Here is a 22,585-nt window from a genome sequence, read left to right on the forward strand (position 1 = left end):
TTTTGCAGAGTTTGGATAAGTTGGAGACTAAGGCCCAGTCAGATATTTCTTTTTAAGGCTTATCATTTGGTACAACATTTTAATAAATCCCTTCTCTTCTTCTTCTTCTTTTTTTTTTTTTTTTGTTGTAATCATTATATTGTGTCAGGTAATTACAGTATTAAAGATGATCACATTGCTATCCACACGATGCAGTGGGGTTGACGTCTAATGTAAATTGGAGTATGTAGGTTGAAACTTTATTTTACAAAGAATACCCCAATTATGTGCTAAGAAAAAAAAGTCATTTTGTTTGCACATGATTGGATGGCTAAAGTGAGAACAACGCCACCCCTTTTTTCAAAGGTAATTAATATTTGCTTAATCCATTAAACAAGGTCAAGTTGTAACTAAAGGTAAATTGGGACAATAATAAGGGTAACTGGGGGTTAAAAAAGAACAATTAATTTTCCAAAAATAAGTTTCTAACAATTCTTAAATCTTATGATGAAATTCATACAAAACTACACAAAATATTTAAGATAAAAATACTTTGATTGCCATCATTTATTTATTTATATATTTTGGTTTCGACCTCCACACTTTCTCACCCTGTATACCAAGTCATGCAAGTGACAACTCAAACCATTGCAATGTTGAAAATTGTTTATTTTCTATAAAAACAACCACAAAAGCCCACTTTTGTCTTTTGAGCTGGATGCTATTTATAAAGATCAGTCAGTCCTTGTAAAGCAAAGAGAAATTCAGCTCTTGTTTCCTCAAATTAAAAAATGATACCCGGAATTTTGTTTTTTAACTTAATTTTCACAGGAAAGAAAAAGCTCAAAGCAAGTTGCTGCTTTGAGTCTGACACTGCAGTGTGAAAGTCATATTATTTATTGATTTACTTTAAAGTAAAGGAGGGGGAAGGAGATCAGACACTGAAATAAAATAAAACAAAAATAAGTACAATGGTGCTCCATGGTGCATTGGGAAATTGGAAGAATAAAGTGCTACAATATCCTGCACAGCATATTAACTAGTACATAAATCTAAAGTATATCTAAACCCAGGAAAAACACATAATCTGGTACATCTAACCAACCCCAGGATATGGCTGTTGCATTCATTCGTCATCACCTTAGGACTGGAAGTGTATTAGGACTGTAGAACACCTTCCATCCATTTAATGTACAGCGCTGCGTAATATGTTGTCGCTATATAAAACCTGTTTACTAACAATAATATTATTTGTTTGAATTTACATACATTTTCATTGGTATAGTTAGTGACATGACTATGGACTTTGTACATCGCTGCGTAATATGTTGGCGCTATATAAGTACTGTATAACAAAATAAAACAGTTCCTGGTATGTCCCGGTCCCTCTTCCACTTGCTGGCACTCTGCAGTTGTTTCTACTCCTTCTTCTCTCATTGGCCAATCACTGGCCAGTCGCTGATTACATGGCAGTCTGTGATTGGTCCAGAATAAAGCGGGCATCAGTGAATTTGGAGCCACAGAACTAGGAGCCAATACCTCGTCTCTCATTGGGCCTGTTTTTTTAAAACTCCCCAAGGCTGCAGAGGACACACTTTAATCAGTGAACCTGGGTGATCCAGCAAACCTGGAATGGATCTTTTCCAGGATTCAAAACATTTGCTAGCAAATGATTTTGAATAAATCCATTCCAGGTTTACTGGATCACCCAGCATCATCTCCAAGGCTGGAAAGTGTATCCTTTCCAGCCTTGGAGAGCTTTAATAAATCAAGCCCATTGTCCCCAACATAAAGCCTGCAAATGGAATCATTCGATTACACCTCACCTATAGTAGTTTTGCAGAGTTTGGATAAGTTGGAGGCTAAGGCCCAGTCAGATATTTCTTTTTAAGGCTTATCATTTGGTACAACATTTTAATAAATCCCTTCTTTTCTTTTTTTTTTTTTTGTAATCATATTATTGTGTCAGGTAATTACAGTATTAAAGATGATCACATTGCTATCCACACAATGCAGTGGCTTTGACTTCTAATGTAAATTGAAGTGTATGATGTAAGTTGAAACTTTATTTTGCAAAGAATACCCCAATTATGTGCTAAGAAAAAAAAAGTCGTTTTGCTTGCACATGATTGGATGGCTAAAGTCAGAACAACGCCACCCCTTTTTTCATAGGTAATTAATATTTGCTTAATTCATTAAACAAGGTCAAGTTGTGCTGACTTCAGCCAACCAATCATATGCAAACCATTTTTTCTTTTCATTTTCCTTGCAGATAATTGGCAATTACCTTCGCCTCATTCACTTTCCAAAGCCAACGTTCTCGGCTCCTTAAATTAAGCCCTTTGTGTACCTGATTGCACTGTAGAGTTTGATTATAAAACTGCAAGGAATAATATGAAAGTATTAATCAGCTTTTCAACATGTAGGGGATAGAAGCAAATACAAATAGGTTTTTACTTCTGAAAGCAACATTTATACTATTGCTAGACCTCACATAGCTCAAGTAAATAGCGTAGAATGTAAGACTGTTGTCTTTTTTACCTGACGCGTTTCGCCTTGTGGCTTCTTTTGGGTTTTTTAGAAATTCTTATTTATGGATGATGGAGAGATAAACATCCTAGTCGAGGACCCTTGGGGGGTAAATGCTTATTGTTTCCAAAGGATGGAAAAAAAACCTATTATCCTCTGGAAACAATAGGCATTTACCTTTCCAAGGGTCACCAAGTTGCACCAGGCCATTTATGCCAGTTATAGTGTAAAACAAATACTATTGCTACCCTTACTTATCTTTGATCCTAACACAGAGCTCAAAACAACTGTCACTACTACACCACAATATCTCTCGATTAGGATTTTTATCTGCCCATCATCCATAAATAGGATGAAAAAAAAAACCTGAAGAAGCCACAAGGCGAAACGCGTCGGGTTAAACAGCCAACTGTCCTAAATTCTGTGCTATTTACTTGATCTATCTGATGTCTAGCAATAGTATAAATGTTACTTTCACAAATAAAAACTTATTTTTATTTGCCATAAAGCCCCTTCTTCTGCTTCTTAATCTGGGGCTGGCATCTGATATTTAGTTTGAATTTTATTGGAGAATCTTAGCTTTAGTAATCCCTATTCTAACCTATTAATCAGCTTTTGTTATTTTTTTATGAAATTTAAAAATAGTTTTGCATGACTTCACTAAATGAAAATCCCTCCAAATGTCTTTAATTCTGCTTAGAAATTGCACACTAGCGCCCCCTACAGCACTATAATTCCAAGACAGCCGTGTCATTAGGCCCTCAGGAAAGTGAAAATGCAGAATATTTGGGAGGTTTTAATATTTTGCCCATTAAATACATTTACTGCATGCAAATTGTTGGTAAAAGTCTGTAATGATGGCAGCATATTAAACAGGCGAATTCCTGGCAGAGAGTGAAAATGAACGGCGCTCAGCAGGGATTTAATTAACTGAGAATTAAGAAACAGAATTGCTGAATAATTTCTGAAAATCTCGCTTCTATCTCGTGCGGTGGTTACATATGGAGGAATTGGGGAATCTGATGATTACAGCTCAAGCATGCTCCTTTCTCAGCGAGCACATCAAGAATTATCAGGTTTTATTGGAAGGTCATTATTCAGGTAATTTCCCCTTTTTACATGTATTCTCAATCACATTTATGGGCAGAGATTTCAATCCACAATCATGATTTATCCTCTGGGGTGATCAGATCAATGGTAATCCATGATTTCCCCAGTTCTGCTATCTATCGCTGTGGGCATTGGGAGATTGGAACAGTAAAGTGCAATCACCAATATGTTAGATAAATAGCATCAAGGCTGCAAATGTTGGGCTGCACATGTGTATGATTATGTGTAACCTTCCATACCCGACAAGTCTAGATACCTAGGCCTAGCTTAGCAGTATCAGGATACTTTGATCAACTGACTATAACAAATGTGGTTATATACTTAAATTATATATATATATAAATCCTTGCCTGTTTTTTTTTTAATCAGATCATTGTGTCTGGCAAATACAGCATTAAAGAGGCTTCTGAAGAAGCTGCATTGGCTTCTGAAAGCTGAAACTATATTTGGTTTCTTAATAAGTCATTAGCTTGCATGCCATCATTTTTTGAGGCTTGTAAGGTTTTGATACAATATTTTAATCCCTGCTGTTCTTTTTTAATGCTATTATTGAATCAGAGAGTTACAGTATTAAAGAGGATCCCATTTTCAGGTTTCAGTGTTTTTTGAAAGCTGAAATTATATTTGGTTTCCCAACAAAGTCATTAGCTTGCATGTGATCCCTTTTTGAGGCTTACGAGGTTTTCAGTTGATACAATATTTTGATAAATTCTTGCTTTGTTTTTTTTAATGATAATATTGTATCAGGCAGTTACAGTATTAAAGAGAAATCTTGCCATCCACAGGCGGCAGTAGCTTGTGAAAAGTGAAACTATATTTTGTTACTTTTTAAAGTCATTAGCTTGCATGTGATTCCTTTTTAAAGCTTACAAGGTTTTGATTTAATACAATATTTTAATTATTCTGTGCTCTGCTTTTTGATAATATTATTGTATCAGGCAATTACAGTATTAACAAAGATCATTTTGCCATCCATAGGCTGCAGTGGCTTCTAAAACCTGAAACTATATTTGGTTTTCTGATTGTTATTTTGCATGTGATCACTGTTCTACAGCTGATATGACCACATAATGGAAAACCACTCCAATTTGTACATTTATTAAGAGTTGATTTGATACAACATTTATTATATCCCTGCTTTGTTTTTTTAATGCTATTGTTGTATCAGACAATTACAGTATTAAAGAAGATCACATTTCCATCCATAGGCTGCAGTGGCTTCTGAATGCAGAAAGTATATTTGGTTACTTATTAAAGTCATTATCTTGCATGTGATGCCTGTTCTATTGCTCATATGGCCACATGATGGGAAACATCTCCAATTTGTGGGGTTGAAGCTGTCGGCCAATGAGCAGCCTCTCACTATGTCGGCTGGAAACTGTCAAAAGGACGCAGGTGCATTAAAACAATTACTCATTCTGCCACCTAGTGGCCACTTATCAAAATGCATAGCTGTCACAATAAGAAATGCTATATGTATAAATGAAAGTTATGAGCGAATTGACAGGGGAATTATTTATAAATACCCACATAGAGTACATTTTGATAATTAGTTAACAGTAAATCTTTTGACAACTCTGTAAAGCAACAGCAACCAAAGGCAACAAAACTGTGCATGTCAAGGCTTTGTCACCTAATGTCCAGAACAGACATGGCACTGTCTGCATCTCAATGGCTTATTGTAAAGCTTTGTTATTGTTTGACAGCTGTCAGATTTTCATAATGGGTAGTTGGTTCTAAATCCAACAACCATGGCGGTAATTAGAACTTAGTTTCTGTGACTGAATTTTGGAAGTTCGCATTTATATTCAGAATAAATCTGAATCTCACCACTAATAATTATCTTTTGGGCTGGTAAATGACCTGGCAGAAGAATGGATCCTTCAGAAATGATGTGACGTTCCTCACAATGACCAGCAATGAAAAAGGAATTCCTTCCACTGACCACCACAATAATATACTGTCAGCTGTGGATATAGTAGCTATAGCAGGGGGTCCTTGAAGTCCTAAAAGTTATTTCAAAAGTTTCCCCCATGTTGAAAATTTCAAGAAACATTGATAAAGTGCAGTTAGGGTGTCTATTTAACAAACTGAGTATTTATAACCCCTGATAGAGACCAGCAAAAAGTTTCTGATGATTTATATATTTCATTCCATTACCATTTATATCTCCTGTGTTCTCTCTGCAGTTCCAGCAAACCTCAGAGCACGCCCTCTTCTCCTGCTCGGTGGTGGACGTCTTCACCCAACTCAACCAGAGCTTTGAAATCATTAAGAAACTGGAGTGCCCAGACCCGGTCATTGTGGCCCACTACATGCGCAGGTTTGCCAAGGTATGTTGGTATTTTGGATGAAATATCTAAACCCAGAAATACATTCAGATTTGAAGAAACACTGAGAAATAATTATTACCTTTGCAGCAGATATATGGTCCTCATATCATCTAACTTTGGTCTGTAATAAACTATGAGGTTCACTGTAAATATACCTATATCCATAAGTATCCATAAGGTTAAATCTATATTTATATCCAAGGCTAAATATGCATGTAAAATTCATATCATGTGAATATGATATTATTTACAATTATAGGTGTTGTGCTTCATACAACCCCCATGTGATATAGCCTGCAGGTGACACCACTATTCAGAGGCTTCTTGCTTGTGTCCCTTCACTGCCCAGGACATAGGAATATGCCTGGAGCTCTGGCTATAACGACACATGTATTTTTATGAGCTGTAGTTAAAGTAGCTTTAATGATTTGAGAATAAATACATTCTTTTTTTATCCTCTTTTTAACATTCATACTATTCAGCTTTTGGCTCAGATTGTAAACTCTTCAGGGCAGTGTCATCTCCTTCTCCTGTTTCACTATCTGTATCTGTCTGTCATTTGCAACCCCAATTTAATGTACAGTGCTGCATTATATGTTGGCGCTATTATTATTATTATCATTATTATTAATAATAATAAACAGTATTTGTATAGCGCCAACATAATATGCAGAACACATTAAATAAGGGTTGCAAATGACGAATACAGACAGTGACAGTGGAGGAGAGGACCTTTATAAATACTGATTAATAATATAATAATAATAGGGCAAAAGCTAACTGAATAGAGCAAATCCATACACAAACATATAAACACACCAGTTCCAAGAATTAGATATTCTGTTTCTGTACTATGGCCAGGCTGCCTCTGCTGTTTTGCTGCTATAATCCTATCATAATGGAGCTGAGAAGCAGATGCCACCCCCTGGTTACATTGCATACAGTTCAGTAATAACAGGATTTTCTCTTTTTTTTTGCCAGACCATAAGTAAAGTCTTGCTGCAGTATTCTGAAATCCTCTCCAAGTCCTTCCAATCATATTGCTTTAAGGAGAAGCTGGTAAGTAAGAGCACCTACTATTGGTATTATTGTAGTACATGTTTTAAACGTTTCATACTGTATAATACTTGACCAGTTTCTATTGAACATGGTCACATGTCTAAACATTTAGTTATTTATTGTGGATCTTCAGGCTCATCTTTTTCTTTTATTTTGCTAATGCATTTGACTTTATTTCTTACAATTCAGCCTGTGTTAAAGGTTAAGAGATCTTATGTCTGGCAGCTACTGCCTTGTTAACCACCTAACTTTACACGCTAAGCTAAAGTCATTCTATAGAATTAGTACACTGAATATGCATGCTCTAGGTAAGTGATTTTATAGGAAAATAACAGTTATCAAGAATGCATCTTTATGACAGTTTTCCTTTAAAAATATCACCTGTCTGAGCACTAATACATGCAACAGAGCCTAGCTGATCACTCGCTTATTATATTATTACACCAACAATCCTAATGACAATCTCTCCCTTTTTACAGCCTTGCATATTGATGAACAATGTCCAACAGCTGCGGGTCCAACTGGAGAAGATGTTTGAAGCCATGGGTGGAAAGGAGGTATGTGAAAGTTAGGCTGTAGAGGTTATCATACCTAGTAAGGTGTGGGGTCAATTTTAAGGAGGTGGGGGTTATCATACAGGGTTCTCCCCAGGCCCTTTTAGCTGGGTGCACCACCCGGCACTTTTCAGCACCCACCCGGCTGTTTTTGGGTGGTTACTAAAGAGTTTGGTCACAATACAGGGGCTGCCACCCATCTACAATTTCTTCCCACCCGGCTTAAAAAACTTTCTGGGTTGAGCACTGTCATACCTAGGATAGTGTTCTTTGGAGGTGGGGATTTTCATACCTTGAATGGTTGTGATCTTCAGAGGTCATAGCACAGGAAAATGGCCCTCTGAAAAGTGAGAGACAGCTGGGTTTGTGAATAAAGTTGAAGGATTGTAGCAGAATGTGTGGAGTGGGGGACCAGAGAGAGAAAGAGCAAAGTTTTGGGGGAAATACTGGAGGAGAGAAAAAGAAGGGGCGAGAATTGTATTCATAAAAGGGGCGTCCGGTGAATAATAATTGGACTGGTATTTTTTTTCATACTCATTCATTTTCATTTTCGGATTTCAGATGCACAAGAATCATGAACTCAAAATCTAAAATCAAGATTGCACTATAATAGTAAATAAAATAGGAGACTCAATGTTGATGGAGATTTGAAATAATCTGTCTGTCATCTGCAATCCCTATTTAATGTACAGTGCTGCATATTATGGTTGTCCTTTAAAAAAACAGATTATTAATAATATACAGAATAATCTAATATAGTGCAGTTATACCAAGAAAAGAAAGGAAAAGAAGGGTTTTTGTGGCAAATAAAAGTATTGTATTAGATGATAAATCTCATGTACAATACATAACAATCATCTGGCAAACCACAATAGAAGACATGAGGTTTACATGAAACATTGATTACAGTTTAGGCCCTAGAAAGCACTATACAGTACTCATCTAACATCATATTCACTTATACAACCATATAAAGGACAAGCAGGTAGGTATTCTTTGTGTTGACCGGTATTTCCAACGCATTTCGCCCTATAGGCTTCCTCAGGGGTAGCAGTACATCAGCGATATGTTACACAAGCAATGAATGTAACATGTAAACATGTAAATGTTTGCAAACTCAGATCACATTCATTGCTTCAAGTCTTCTCTTGTGGTTTACCAGATGAAAATTGTTATGTATTGTTATATGAGAATTATCATCTAATACAATACTTTTATTTGCCACAAAAAACCCTTCTTTTCCTTTTCTTTTCTCAGTATAATTGCACTTTAATAGATTATTCTCTATAATATTAATAATCTGTATTTATAAGGAACAACCATATTATGCAGCGCTGTACATTAAATAGGGATTGCAGATGACAGACAGATATAGACAATGACACAGGAGGAGGAGAGGACCCTGCCCTGAAGAGCTTACAATCTAGGAGGTGGGGGAGAGTAGTACACAATAGGAGGGGGGATATGGAATTTGTGAGGGGTTAAGAGACTGAGGAAGACTGGAAGGAAAATTTGAAAAGATGGGTTTTTAAGGGCTTTTTAAATGTTCAGAAAGTAAGAGCAAGCCAAATAGGACGAGGAAGTGAGTTCTAAAGAATTTGGGGCAGCCCTGAAGAAGCCTTGAAGCTGTGCATGGGAAGAGGTTATGAGTTAAGAAGTCAGTAGTAGGCCATTGGAGGAGCAAAGAGAGCGGCTAGGGGGAAGGGGGGGTATTTGTGTATCGGGTCAGAAATATCAGGGAGACAAGAGCTGTGGAGGGATTTAAAGGCAAAGCCCATGAGCTTGAGTTTGATTGAAGTTTAATAAAAGCCAGTGTAAAGATTTGCAGTTTCAGTATGCCAAAGCAGCCAATCAGATTTGAGCTACATTGTAATGGGTTATTCATTTTTAATAAGCCTGTCCAATAATAATATTAGTGGCTAGCACACCTTTTGCTTGTCTTCTGAAGAATGATTCTCAATTCAATTTTTTTTTTTTTGTCATCCTCAAAGCTATATTTACTAGCCTTTGTCGCCCCCAGCTGGCTGCTCTGTGGCCCTTCAATGCTCAGTCTAGAATTTTGTGTTTTTTACCTGCCCTGAACTCTTCCTCCCAGGTGTGAATATAGCCATTAGAATGTCTCCAGCAGGGAGCCAGACTCGGGCATTTTGTCGGGATCTTCTATGCTGCTTTAACTAGCTTGTTAAATCCAACACTAAAGCAGTTGTGTCTGGCTGTGGCGGAGAGACGGGGTCATGCGCACAATCAGGGCCAACACTGCAAATGTGCCCAATGGAGCTAATCAAAGATACAGCTCGAAATAGAGTTTAACTCTGTGTGAATCCTGGAAACATTGCCCTTTACGCTCTTACCCTAAAGTTTTTCTTATCATAGCATTAGAAGTGGCAACTGTCCCTGTTGCCCTAAGCAGTCAGTCAGATTGTTTGTATTTAACTGCATTACCATTACAAAAGATGAACAAATTAATGATCAGGACCTGAAAACTTTTATTTGTAAAAATATTTTGACTGTCCAGTCACAGGCTGGGGACCCATAAGTGCTACTGAACTAAAATAAATTAAAGCATCTTCTGTTGCTGCTGCTGCTGCCTCCCGGCCACTGAAAGTGTCTGCATTTCCTTGCAACAGTCATTTTATTTTTAGTGAGGCCGTGGACATTCCCTGCCATTGGTGATATGGTGACAGGCAGAACAACCCACGAGGTGAAATCACATTCACTAATAATTAGGTTTTCATTCTTTTTCTTCTATTCTAGTTGGATCCTGAGGCCAGCGACACACTGAAAGAGCTCCAGGTGAAGCTGAACAATGTCTTGGATGAGCTGAGTGCTGTGTTTGGAAACAGGTGAGTGGACAGGGGTTGGGTTATTGGAGGAGGAAAGTGGGGAGGAAGTAGAATAAGATGAAAGCTGTATGCTCGTTTAGTCACTGCTTGGAAGGGGAGTAGTGTAATCCTAAACTAGAAATCATTGCTGGAACCAAGGAGCTGGGGGAGATTAGCTGTGGAGTTACAGCTGGGATATTTAAATATCATTGTGGGAAGGAGAAGCAGGGGAACCTGAGCCGAGGAGTCACTGCTAGAACAGAGGGGGACGTGAACAGAGGAGTCACTGCTAGAATAGAGGGGACCTGAGCCGAGGCGTCACTGCTAGAATAGAGGGGTACCAGAGCCGAGGCGTCACTGCTAGAATAGAGGGGGACGTGAACAGAGGAGTCACTGCTAGAATAGAGGGGCCTGAGCCAAGCAGTCACTGCTAGAATAGAGGGGGACCTGCCCCGAGGAGTCTGCTAGAATAGAGGGGGACCTGCGCCGAGGAGTCTGCTAGAATAGAGGGGGACCTGAGCTGAAGAGCCACTGCTAGAATAAAGGGGGACCTGAGCTGAAGAGCCACTGCTAGAATAAAGGGGGGGCCTGAGCCGAGGATTCACTGCTAGAATAGAGGGGGACCTGAGTCGAGCAGTCACTGCTAGAATAGAGGGGGACCTGCCCCGTGGAGTCTGCTAGAATAGAGGGGGACCTGCGCCGAGGAGCCACTGCTAGAATAGAGGGGGACCTGAGCTGAAGAGCCACTGCTAGAATAAAGGGGGGGACTGAGCCGAGGATTCACTGCTAGAATAGAGGGGGACCTGAGCCGAGCAGTCACTGCTGGAATAGAGGGGACCTGAGCCGAGGAGTCACTGCTTGAACAGAGGGGGGCCTGAGCTGAGGGGCCACTACTAGAAAAGAGGGGGATCTGAGCCGAGGAGTCACTGCTAGAATAGAGGGGGGCCTGAGCCGAGGAGCCACTGCTAGAATAGAGGGGGACCTGAGCCGAGGAGTCACTACTAGTATGGAGGGAGTCAAATGAATATGTACACTTTTAACTATAGTTACCTTGTCAGTGCTGAATCAGAGTTACTCCACCAGCACAGAAAAATAACACATATGGGCTTTCAGTATTGAGGAAGCATTCATGGGAGTTTGGTATTTTGGGGGGACAATTTATTTCAAAGTAGTGAGGGTCGTCTGTGTTCACAAAAGTTTATGCCGTTGACACTGCTGTCGCCATATTGTGTGTTGGCGGGTGACTGGGTCTTGTGCTTCCTACCTTACTTAAAAATTCCATATCTTTATCGTGTTGTCTTTAAAGAGGCTCAGGCTTTCCATTGATATGATTCAGGAAGACATTTGCATTAAGACAAACAAACAATAAATGGGAGGTAGAATTTGTTGGTTTATTAAGTCCATCTTCTATATTTAAAAAGATTCTATCGTGTGTGCCTATATGGAGACACATACACCCTCCATGCAGGTATATAGACTGGAGTTCACTATGACCATCAAACGTTCATCTGGTATGTGGAGTGACAGACCGCACAAGCACATCCAGCTCATGTCAGAGGGAATCAATCACTAGACTGACTGCAGGCCCTTTCCTTTTCTGAAGGCCTGTTTTCATGGTTGGTTTGATGTTATGTAACAGACTAACAGTCATGTAGCCAAATAATCACCTTGTTATGTAAAAAAAAGTTTTCAGAAGGTGCACCATGAATAGTCCGGGACTATTGCAGGACTCATACGGTAGGTATATGGTCTGTAAAGGTTTCCCTTGACCTGAGCAGGAGTGTATATGTGTTTAGGTGTCACCTGACTCAGGTTGTAGTGTAAAATTCCTATATAGGTGTCACTTGGCCCAGGGCTGAGGTGTATATTGTTTGTATGGGTATATCATGAGTCAGGATAAAGCATAAATTGTCTTTTAAAGGTGACCCAGACTGAAGTGTATAACTAGTTCCTAAACTTGGACCAAGTGCAATAATTGTTGTTGTATATTATGTAATGTATAAATGTATGACATGCCTGGTGTGTGTTGTATCTTCAGCTTCCAGTTCAGAATAGACGAATGTATTAAGCAGATGTCTGAGATCCTGGGACATGTAAAGGGCACCGGCAATGTACCAGCTAATGCCAGGAACACGGTGGCACAGGATGCTGACAATGTCCTGCGCCCACTGATGGACTTCTTGGATGGCAAGTGAGTACCGTGAATTTTCTACATTTTCTAGCTTTTCACATTTTTTTCTTTCTGAGCTTACAAAATACCCTTCATGGTGCTTTCTTTATCCACAGTCTGACGCTGTTCGCCACAGTATGCGAGAAGACGGTTCTAAAGCGTGTGCTAAAAGAGCTGTGGCGGGTTGTAATGAACACGATGGAGAAGATGATTGTCCTGCCACCTCTCACAGACCAGTCCGTAAGTATCAGCTCCCCAGGCCAGGGTTGGCATGCTGCCGAAGTTTGCTGTGCCCCCAGCTGTTTACTCACCGACAGCACAGGATCCTTATGCAGTCACAGCTGGGGTCTTATGTAATCTAAATTCTCCCGAGACTGGTTTCTCCGGCCTCTGAGCAATTCTGCACATCACCAGGGATGCTGAGTCAGGAAGTAACTGCAGCTGGGGCTCTGAGATGGTAGAGATGGGTATTTGGTTGGCACGGTGCCACCCTTAACACACGGCTGCATCACATGGACACATACCTGTGACTTCTCCAGGATTTGTCAGAGGCAAACCCAGGACTGTGCTTTTCCGCTGTCCTTCCAGATATCTAATTATTATAAAGATTTAGGGTAGAAGGGCTGCGTTACCAAAAAAAAAAACGTATAAAACTTTACATTAGAGTTCATCCACAATGTGTTATGGGAGGTTCTGATATTTTGATGAGAAGAATCCCCTACTTATAGGACAGGTTAACAGTTATTACATTAAAGAAAACCTCTCTGACTCAATTTTCCGTTTTCTTTGGATCCGGCTTTGTGCCTGACAGATGATGGTAAGTTGGGAGAAGGCATCTCCCCATGTCTGTGCACTGAACAAAGGTTCCCCAAAAAGGCCCAATGTTCTTACCTTCCAAATGTACACATTGCTTACCACCAAAAGCCCAGCATTATCCATGGCACTGCTGATAACTGCAAGTCATTGTGTTTCTGATGGAGCCATTGTTATCCCAGGATGATGACAGGTTATCTTTTATAAGTGGTGGGTGCCCCACCTATAATCCAAGTTGAGCAGTGACTTTGCATACTCAGTGACAGGTTCTCTTAACAGCCCATTTATTAACCCATTGACACCTTTTCTTCACTCTCCTGCTACTTTTTTCACATGGTAGCACCAAGTCTAATATTTCTTGGTTCTAATATGGGGTTACTGACCTTTTCCCTTTCCTTTCATGACAAATAAATCCTAGAGTTTGGCCGCTCATTGCATCATGGGTGAAAGTGGAAAGGATTTCATTTTCCTCGCCATGTTTTAAAGTTCCAGGGGTTTCGAAGGCCTCCTTCAGATGACGGGGCCTTTGCAAAACCCACGTCCCATGCCAGTTATGCCCATACACAGAACTCCCCCCAAAATCCCTTTTTTTCTTGTTGCTGCCCGCAACATCTCTAAAGTTTCTTATATATGTAGATCAGTGCTGGAGTATGTTATCCAACAGCCAAGATGTTTAGAGATCCTGCCACTATAACCTGTCCCTTCCAGGGGTAATTCTGGTTACATCTGTGGTTCTATCTATGAAGCGGACACCCCTGGAAACACCTCCGCCATCACCCTACCAAACTTATCCCTGTATGACACTGACTGTGTGTGCAGGACTTTCCTTCATATACCATCTTCATTTCAAGGAGAACCTTAAGTGCACCTGTGCTTATATTCCCCACAGTTCAGTCTTTTACAATTTTAAAGCTGCAGTAAAATGACTTTGAAACAGATCCTCATTCATCTCTATAGCTGCAGACATTGTAGAGAAATTCATCCTCAATGTCCACAACAGAAATCCTATCCTATTTTACTTTTCTATAGAAGCGGAGAATCAGCAGCCTTCGACACAGCAGGTGCACTAGACCCACTCCAGAGTATTTGTTGTGGTCCTTGAGAATGACTTACTTCATATTATACGCAGCTAGAGAGATCAGGGACGACTTGTTATAAAGAATGTTAAACAATTGTAAACAGTCTCCAAGTCTGTAGTCTGGGCACAGGTGCACTTTATTAGCCTGGGGTTACTTTAAGTAACTGAAGATTCTCTTGCCTATCAGTCGAGTGGAGATCCCGGTTTATCCCGCATGATTCCTTTTTCTCACCTAAAAGGCTTTGTACTGTGATTGGCCACAAACTACATAGGAACTTGTGAGTCCCACTCACCAATTTCTAAAGTGACCTTGCAGTGTGATTGCTCTGGTTTATACTACATTTTTATATATCATGGGCACTATATGGGAAATTGTGGACTTCTAACCAACACATCTGTATGACATCATTTTCTCCTCTGGGAAGGATTTCTGATTGTCCCTTTGAGGGACAGTTAGTAACATGACTATGGACTTTGTATGGCGCTGCGTAATATGTTGGCGCTATATAAATACTGTGTAATAATTATAATAATATTAATGGTTGGAGTTTTAGAATTTGGAGCTGTTTCTCAAAATCTGATTGGATGAAGGTATTTGTAGTCACCATCCAATCTTGATCATAGCACAAGGTGGGGACTTTTGGGGTTCATACAGAAAATGATTTTGGACTATAACTTGTTTTCTTTTCTCTCCCGGGGTTTTTAGGGCACTCAGTTGATTTTCAGCGCAGCAAAGGAACTGGGCCAGTTATCAAAGCTAAAGGTATAGTTCATTGTTGTGTGCTGCTTGTACCATTCCCAAGCATGTGATGTGTGTTGTCCCTTATGCCACCAACGTCCCACAAGATGTCTAAAAGTAAATATTTTCAGTCAATATTTTCATTTGATAAGTTGGTGAACGCCCTGAACATGTTATCCATCCTGATTCAGATTCTAGTAACCAGCAGCTGCCTATTTGCTCCATTTTGCTCCAGCCCCCAACAACTTTTCATTGTCCGTGTAAATCTCTCCTCTTCCCCGGTTTTTCTACTGAATATGAAAACTTAGGGAAAGGGCTTCCGAGGTTAAAGCAAAGGTCTGGCTGCAGCTTAAGATGTGAATGGAAGTAAGAAGGGTTAGAACCTCAGGATTGCTTTCCCTGTGCTGCATTAAGGTCATGGAATCAGACATTGATGGTAAATCTCTCCAAGGAGAAACATTAATCTTCACCAGCACCCCTTATAGGTGGGGAATTTTATCGCAATATATAACATTTTAAAAACATGATCTCAACCAATTGCAAAGTACTCCCATAAGAGATTACACTTAAATATTTTACATTATATATTTATATTGTAGCAGCAATACAGCTTTCCAAGAATGAAGCAAAATGCAAATTACATTTTTTTAAATAAAACTTTTTCATTTTATCCTTTATATCAGATTTATTGATCCATACAATGCAGTCATGGAGGGGCTGACAGGGTGCTGTGCATAGAGTCCTGAAAACATCCCAGTGCTTCTCCTGAGAGCCATCAGCCCTTATGCAAGCAGTGTGCTGGGTCCTAGTAGGATTTATGCAAATAGATCAGTGCCAATCATAAGGAGTGGGCTTTCTTAGGTAGACAGTATTTGTATGCAGACCATCCTATGCAAAGCCCAAATGGGGTGCTGAACCTCCATGACTGAAAGACCTAAAATCCATTGAATGAAGGGGGTGGGGCCAGGGACAGTCAGGCTAGGGAGGGAGGGTATAGATATTGCCAGATGTCCTCCAGCCAAGAAAAGAGGCGGGGCTCTATCTGACTTGCTGCAGCTTCAAATGTACATTGTGAGAAGCTCGCAGTGTCCATGAAAATCAGGAGAAGCAATTTCAGTTCAGGAGAGCAGTCAATACAGCTGTGCAAGGCTGAATATAAAACTGGAGAGCAGATTTATTAAAAAGGAGATTAGGTTTGCTGGTTCACCCATGATAGTATATCGTCTCTGATCTTGTAGAGCAGGGGTGTCAAACGCAAATACACAGAGGGCCAAAATTAAAAACTTAGACAAAGTCGCGGGCCAACCTTAAAATTTATTGAAAAAATTGAGGAAATGTTTCCTTCTCATTAGATATAAACCCTTTTATATGGAAAGAAAGAGGTTTTGCTTTACATTCAATCTGGAACAAGCTTATAATAAAGAAAGAGGCAGAAAAAATGTTTTGTATTTAGGAAAAAATCTTATTCATTCTCTATTTGTAGCATTCTGTGTTAAATTTCGAGACTGCCCAGTTATTCACATTGTCCACTTCTAAATTCCTCAGATGGTTAGAAATAGCACAAATCTGTGAAAATAATAAATATATATAATGTAGAGTAAGGTCCTTCTGTTATGGCGGGTGAATATAGAGATTTGCCATTCCACTGACAGCTCTAGAGCCCTCTAGTGGCAGTTCTATGCATTAGTGGTGACTTTTTATTGGTTTTCCAGGATCACATGGTTCGAGAAGAGACTCGGAGTCTGACCCCTAAGCAATGTGCGGTCATGGATCTGGCTTTGGATACTATCAAGGTAAGCCCAGAACTGAAACACTGGTTGTAGCAAATTTTTGGGTTGTTACATTGGATTTTTTTTATTGCATTTGTAATTTTCTTAAAATGTGTCACAAGTTTCTTTATTTTTTTTAACTTTTTTCCATAAATCCTTTTTTCTTTCTTCGAGAAAAGAAAAACATTATTGAAGTTTAAATTGACAGTTTTGTCTAGGGGCCTATACATATTTCCCACAATCAATCAAAACAAGTATCATGAAGGACAGAAAGATTATTTTTGATTTATTAAATATGCATTGATCACAGGTATTCAAATGTATATATTTTATAATTCTCTAAAATATTGAGCACCATGTCCCTTTGAAGCTTTGATCTGCAGATCCATATTGGGGGAGCTATGGCCATAGCATTACATATCCCCTGCTGCCCTCTATTGGCAGTTTTGAGGTACTGCTTTTAAAGAACAAAAAAAAAATTGCTCACCTAATAAAAGTTATTTTCTGTGTTTTTTTTTTTGTTTTTTTCTTTATGCACAAGACTTATGCAGCCTTTATGTGCTTTCCTAACAAATCTTATATTATCAACACCACCAACTGTCCCTTAGAGGGGCTCACAACCAAGTGCCCTATAGTCATATGTCATTATTGTAGTCTAGGGTCATTTGTTAAGGGAAGCCAATTAATGTACCTGCATGATTTGGGAGGGAATGCACACAATTATAGGCAGAATATACAGATTCATGCAAACCGAGACCTGGCCAAGATTTACACCAGGGATCCTAGTACTGCAAAGCTAAGAGTGCTAGTGACTAAGCCCAGAAATATAAAGACCACCAGCCTTTGTAGCTTGTATGCTAGTGCAGGGGCGGACATAGAGACGTGCAACAAAATGTGCTGCTCCTCAGCCAACAGGGACCCGCACAGGATGTCTGTTTTGTACAGGGTCCCACTGATAGCTATGTCCCTCCCCACCCTAGTGTATTAGGTTATGATTACATACTATATATATATAAATATATATGTGTATATATATATATATATATATATATATATATATGTATGTATGTATGTGTATATATATGTGTGTGTGTTTTTTATTGGCTACTGTTTCCAATGGATTGGAGATCTAGCAATAACATATGGGTGTTTATATACTCCCCTACAAAATTGAATAAGGCAAAATCTAGAAGCAATCAGAATGACCAGTGAATACAATTGAAGCAAATATATTATGGGCCAAATGTGCTTGCACACTGCTCTACATCTCATATCCCACCGAGCTGCATTTCCCAGCCTCCCTGCATTACAGTACTTTCTATTACATGAGAGGACAGGACTTGTAGTCACAGAACATAGAGCAGGAGCAATTACAGGACTTCTATCTGGTACCAGGAAACTTAAAGACATGCGAGGTCCAAAAAAGTTTGGTTGGTGCACAGCTACAAGAAAACTCAATTACACGATGGGATTTTACATTTGTAAAGATTAATTTTAAAGATAATTGATATAATTTATACCAATCAATATCATTGCTTTAAGATTTTGCCGTCTGGCTCTGTTGGGCTTTAATTGGTTTATATAACTTTTACTGCCCAATGTGCTTGATTGGGGGCAGGACCTGAGCATCTGGACCTGAGCGATGGCCAGACTGGTGCAGCAGCAATGTTTCTGCCATGGCTGCGTGGGACATATAGGGAAGCTGAAGTATAGCACCAACTCCTGGTAATTTGGGGTATTTCTGACATGCACTGGAACACGATAGCTGCAATCTTATTGATGGTGTTGGACAATTCAGTCTCCTGCACTTTGAATAACCCTGTTTTCCTTTTCTTCCATTTAGCAATATTTTCACGCTGGAGGAAACGGACTAAAGAAAACATTCCTGGAGAAGAGCCCAGACCTGCAGTCTCTGCGCTATGCCCTCTCACTCTATACGCAGACCACAGACACGCTCATCAAGACTTTTGTGCAATCACAAACGGCGCAAGGTGAGTCCGGAGTCACTGCCATCTCCAAATTCTGCACAGCTCCCTCTGGTCACTTATGAGAAATTCACAATTAGAGGGGATTAATTTAAAATTCATTCACAGTCATGTGAGCCCTTGTCTTTGTCAGTCTAACCCCCCTGCTTATTGCATTTGTTTCTTTTTATGTTTGTTGCAGCATCATATACCCCAACTAGAGCAAGGACAAAATTGCAACATCAACAGTTACCATCCCTGTATCTCCATAACACATTCTCATCATTACATGATGATATATAACCCAGTGCTGTACACCACATGTTAAAATCTCCCTTGGATCCACCAACATCTATGTAGTTCTAGATCCTGTTACCTGGCTACAAATAAATTGGATGGATCAGGCAATACCACTATACTATTCTCCCCAACTCTTAGATTGTGAGCTTTGTTGAGCAAGGTCCACCTCCCCTTACTGTGTCATTGTTTGCAGATTTGTCATCTGCACCCCCTACTTATTGTAACTTTTTGCTGCCTTTTCCCGGGTCCTGTTTGGGTATTTTAATCCTTTGCTCTGTACTGAACTGTGTCATAATTTTGGGGTCTCATATGTTTTCTGTGTTTGTCCCTGCTTCATGTCTGTATAACCGTCTCTTCCTCTCTCTCTCTCTCTACCTGCCGTCTCTCGTGTCTCAGTGCATGATGGGAAGGGTATTAGGTATACAGCTAACGAGGATGTTCCCCCCAAGGAGGGTATGTTCAGCAGTATTCTTTTAGATCCCCATAATTTACCTGTATTCCCTTAGATTGCTGCTCCACTGCTTTATAGTGAGTTGGATCGCTGCATTTCCCCTAGAATAGACCCCCTTTTAGGATGTAGTCAACCCTGAGCTCATATTGTGGTTATAAATAATTGTTGGTGGGTTCAATTCTAGAATTTCCATGGGTCAGTCTCATAATTTCAGCAAATCCTTTCCTTCATGGCACCGGGTCTGAATAGAAAACAAAAGGAGAATTATGACTGGTTGGCAAGGGGTAGATATGCGATTTGGACTTTTGAATACATAATGTCCACTTTTTGCTTTTGGAGAGTCAACCTGCTAAAAGATATCCAGTGTTCTCCCCAGAAATTTTCATAAACTGGTAGGGTAGAAGCTGTAGGGGGGTGAAAGTTGTGACCCAACTTTTCAGTAACCACCCAAAAACAGCCGGATGGTTACTGAAAGGTGCCAGGTCGTGCGCCCGGTTAAAAAAAGCTGGGGCGAACACTAACACTATGGAAAGCAGAGGAACACTATGGAAAGCAGAGGACTGATGAAGAAGAGGATACATCCAGACATTGCAATCTTCAGCACACAGGTTACCAGATTTTGGCAGGCTGGACAGGGCCTGGGAATAAGAGAAATATACAAGGGGTTCAAATAACCATTTTACTCTTCCACCAAAGCTCCATCGCTATCCTTGTGAAAAAATTTTCTAGTTGTGTTCATGACAGCTTTAACTTAAGTAAACCTGTACTAAGAGTCTTATGGAGACAGCCATTGCTCCTCTCTATACAGCTCCATACTAGTTGCCTAGTTGTGCCTGGTACTGGTTAAGTGAGGCTCCAACCTGGAACAAGCATTTAGCATATGAATTTACAGAAAGGTTATGACTCCTGATTTTCATGCTGGTTCAATCACTTGTAGTATTGAAGTCATTGGCTCATTCTCATCCTTAATGGTGCAGAGGGCTATGTGAGGTCTTACCTGAAATCAGCCTGGCTGCTCTTTCTTCTTTTTTTCCCATGCTGCCAGTACATTACAGACTCTGCTATTTGCAGGAAACATAACATCCCCAAGATCCTCACATGGTTCCAGTTACATCCCACCGATTTGGGACTGTACTGACTACCATATATTAGACCTTCTCTATGTTTGAATCTCTCCAAATGAACATATTTTCTATTTTGCCAACTGAGATTCCAATATTAACTTTTATCTCAAACCATTTTTCTTACATACCCCTGAGTAAGCCAAAAGGCGAAACGCGTCGCTTAACAAGACGTTAAATAAATTATTTCTACAACAGATGTTTATTGTCTGGTTCAGCAGTCCATATCCCTAGATGCTATATTGGGATTTCGACAAAATCTATTTTCTATGTTTGTTACTAAAGAGTCATGATTTCATAGATACACTGTAAAACAATATACATTTTTAGCCTACAAACCCCTTCTCTTTGCCTTTCTGTATTCTCGGTAATCGCCTTACAAATTGAGCATTAACTTGTATCATCCTTTCTGTCTATCCCAGGCTCTGGTGTGGATGATCCAGTAGGGGAGGTGTCCATACAGATCGACCTGTTTACACATCCAGGAACCGGGGAACAGAAGGTGACTGTGAAAGGTAAGACAATGTTTTATTAAAATTGTAACCCTTCCCTATTTATTAGCACTTTTTGCATTTTAGACAATTTGATAGACACCACTCCCTCTATAATGCTTAAGTCTATCAAAAATCCAGTTTACTTTAACAGGACTTTTTAGGCACAAATATTATAACCCACTAATTTCTTAAAACATACCAACTTAGTTTTTATTGAAACAATTTACATATTAAAATATAATCAATATAAAATTACACATTTCAGCTTTGCTTATAACAAGTAGTTGGATCTGAAAGGTAAGTTTTTTCCATGTTTTAACTTTGCTATCAATAATTTTATTCACAAAAAACTTTTTAGGGTTAATAGTCAATTAAAATCATACCTGAAGAAGCAGATAACCTAATGTTATATTTAAGTCTCACATATATATAAGTCTCACATAAGTCTCGCATATAAGTATGATGTTTTTTTTTTTCCTGAAGAAGCGGATAACCTCTCCATGAAACACATCGAAAAAACTCACCATTAAGATCCAACCGTTTATTGACAGCAAAGTTAAAACGTGGAAAAAAACTTACTTTGAGATCCAACCAATTGTAATAGGCAGAGTTGAAATGTGTTTTTTATATTGATTGTATTTTACAGTGTAATATATTTCAATAAAAACTAAGTTTGTACATTTTAGGAAATTATTGGGTTATAATATTTGTGCCTAAAAAGTCCTGTTAAAGTAAATTGGATTATTGATGCTCACAGTGGGATGTGGCACATATGATTATGGAAAATGGTAAACTAATGCAATGCTTAAGTATAGCCTTTATAAATCTTTTTTAAAGCTTTTCTTCCTGGAAACAGACAGAGACCCATCCAAAAAAAAAAACCTTCAAAAATTCAATGCCCTGTACCATTTTGCCCTGGAATTGGCAACTACAGTCTAATTGTTCCTAAGGTGCAGTACCTGTGTCAGCTTGTGATGGCGCTGTCCTTATAATCTCTCTCTGTTCTTCCTTCGGCAGTGGTGGCGGCGAATGACCTCAAGTGGCAGACGACTGGCATGTTCCGACCCTTCGTGGAGGCCACTGTGATTGGACCTCATCTGAGCGACAAGAAGAGGAAGTTCACCACCAAATCCAAGAGCAACAACTGGGCTCCCAAATACAACGAGACCTTCCACTTGTGAGTGTTGGGGGAAATATTCTTATATATGTATGATGACAAAGAAGGGTTAAAGGGGGGAAATCTCCCCAGTACAGCTGCTAAGGACCCCCAGCAGTCTAAAAAGCCTTCCTAGAATCTAGC

General features: G+C 39.4%; 1 protein-coding gene across 14 annotated transcripts in view; it reads left to right on the forward strand.

The window, feature by feature from the left end:
* The window catches only part of UNC13B (unc-13 homolog B), a 256,653-nt gene that overhangs the window by 231,625 nt on the left and 2,443 nt on the right, over positions 1-22,585 (forward strand). For 9 of the 14 annotated variants that reach the window (XM_072413562.1, XM_072413563.1, XM_072413564.1 and 6 more), the window contains 12 exons: positions 5,808-5,951; positions 6,933-7,010; positions 7,490-7,567; positions 10,319-10,407; positions 12,425-12,577; positions 12,673-12,796; positions 15,154-15,210; positions 16,899-16,979; positions 18,799-18,946; positions 19,616-19,672; positions 21,214-21,306; positions 22,303-22,462. In XM_072413562.1, the coding sequence (XP_072269663.1) occupies positions 5,808-5,951; positions 6,933-7,010; positions 7,490-7,567; positions 10,319-10,407; positions 12,425-12,577; positions 12,673-12,796; positions 15,154-15,210; positions 16,899-16,979; positions 18,799-18,946; positions 19,616-19,672; positions 21,214-21,306; positions 22,303-22,462 (1,262 nt within the window). The remainder of the gene's footprint in view (positions 1-5,807; positions 5,952-6,932; positions 7,011-7,489; positions 7,568-10,318; positions 10,408-12,424; positions 12,578-12,672; positions 12,797-15,153; positions 15,211-16,898; positions 16,980-18,798; positions 18,947-19,615; positions 19,673-21,213; positions 21,307-22,302; positions 22,463-22,585) is intronic. The other 5 variants (XM_072413565.1, XM_072413571.1, XM_072413569.1 and 2 more) reach the window with 1 other exon arrangement.

This window comes from Pyxicephalus adspersus, chromosome 6 (assembly GCF_032062135.1).
Source record: "Pyxicephalus adspersus chromosome 6, UCB_Pads_2.0, whole genome shotgun sequence".
NCBI lineage: Eukaryota > Metazoa > Chordata > Amphibia > Anura > Pyxicephalidae > Pyxicephalus > Pyxicephalus adspersus.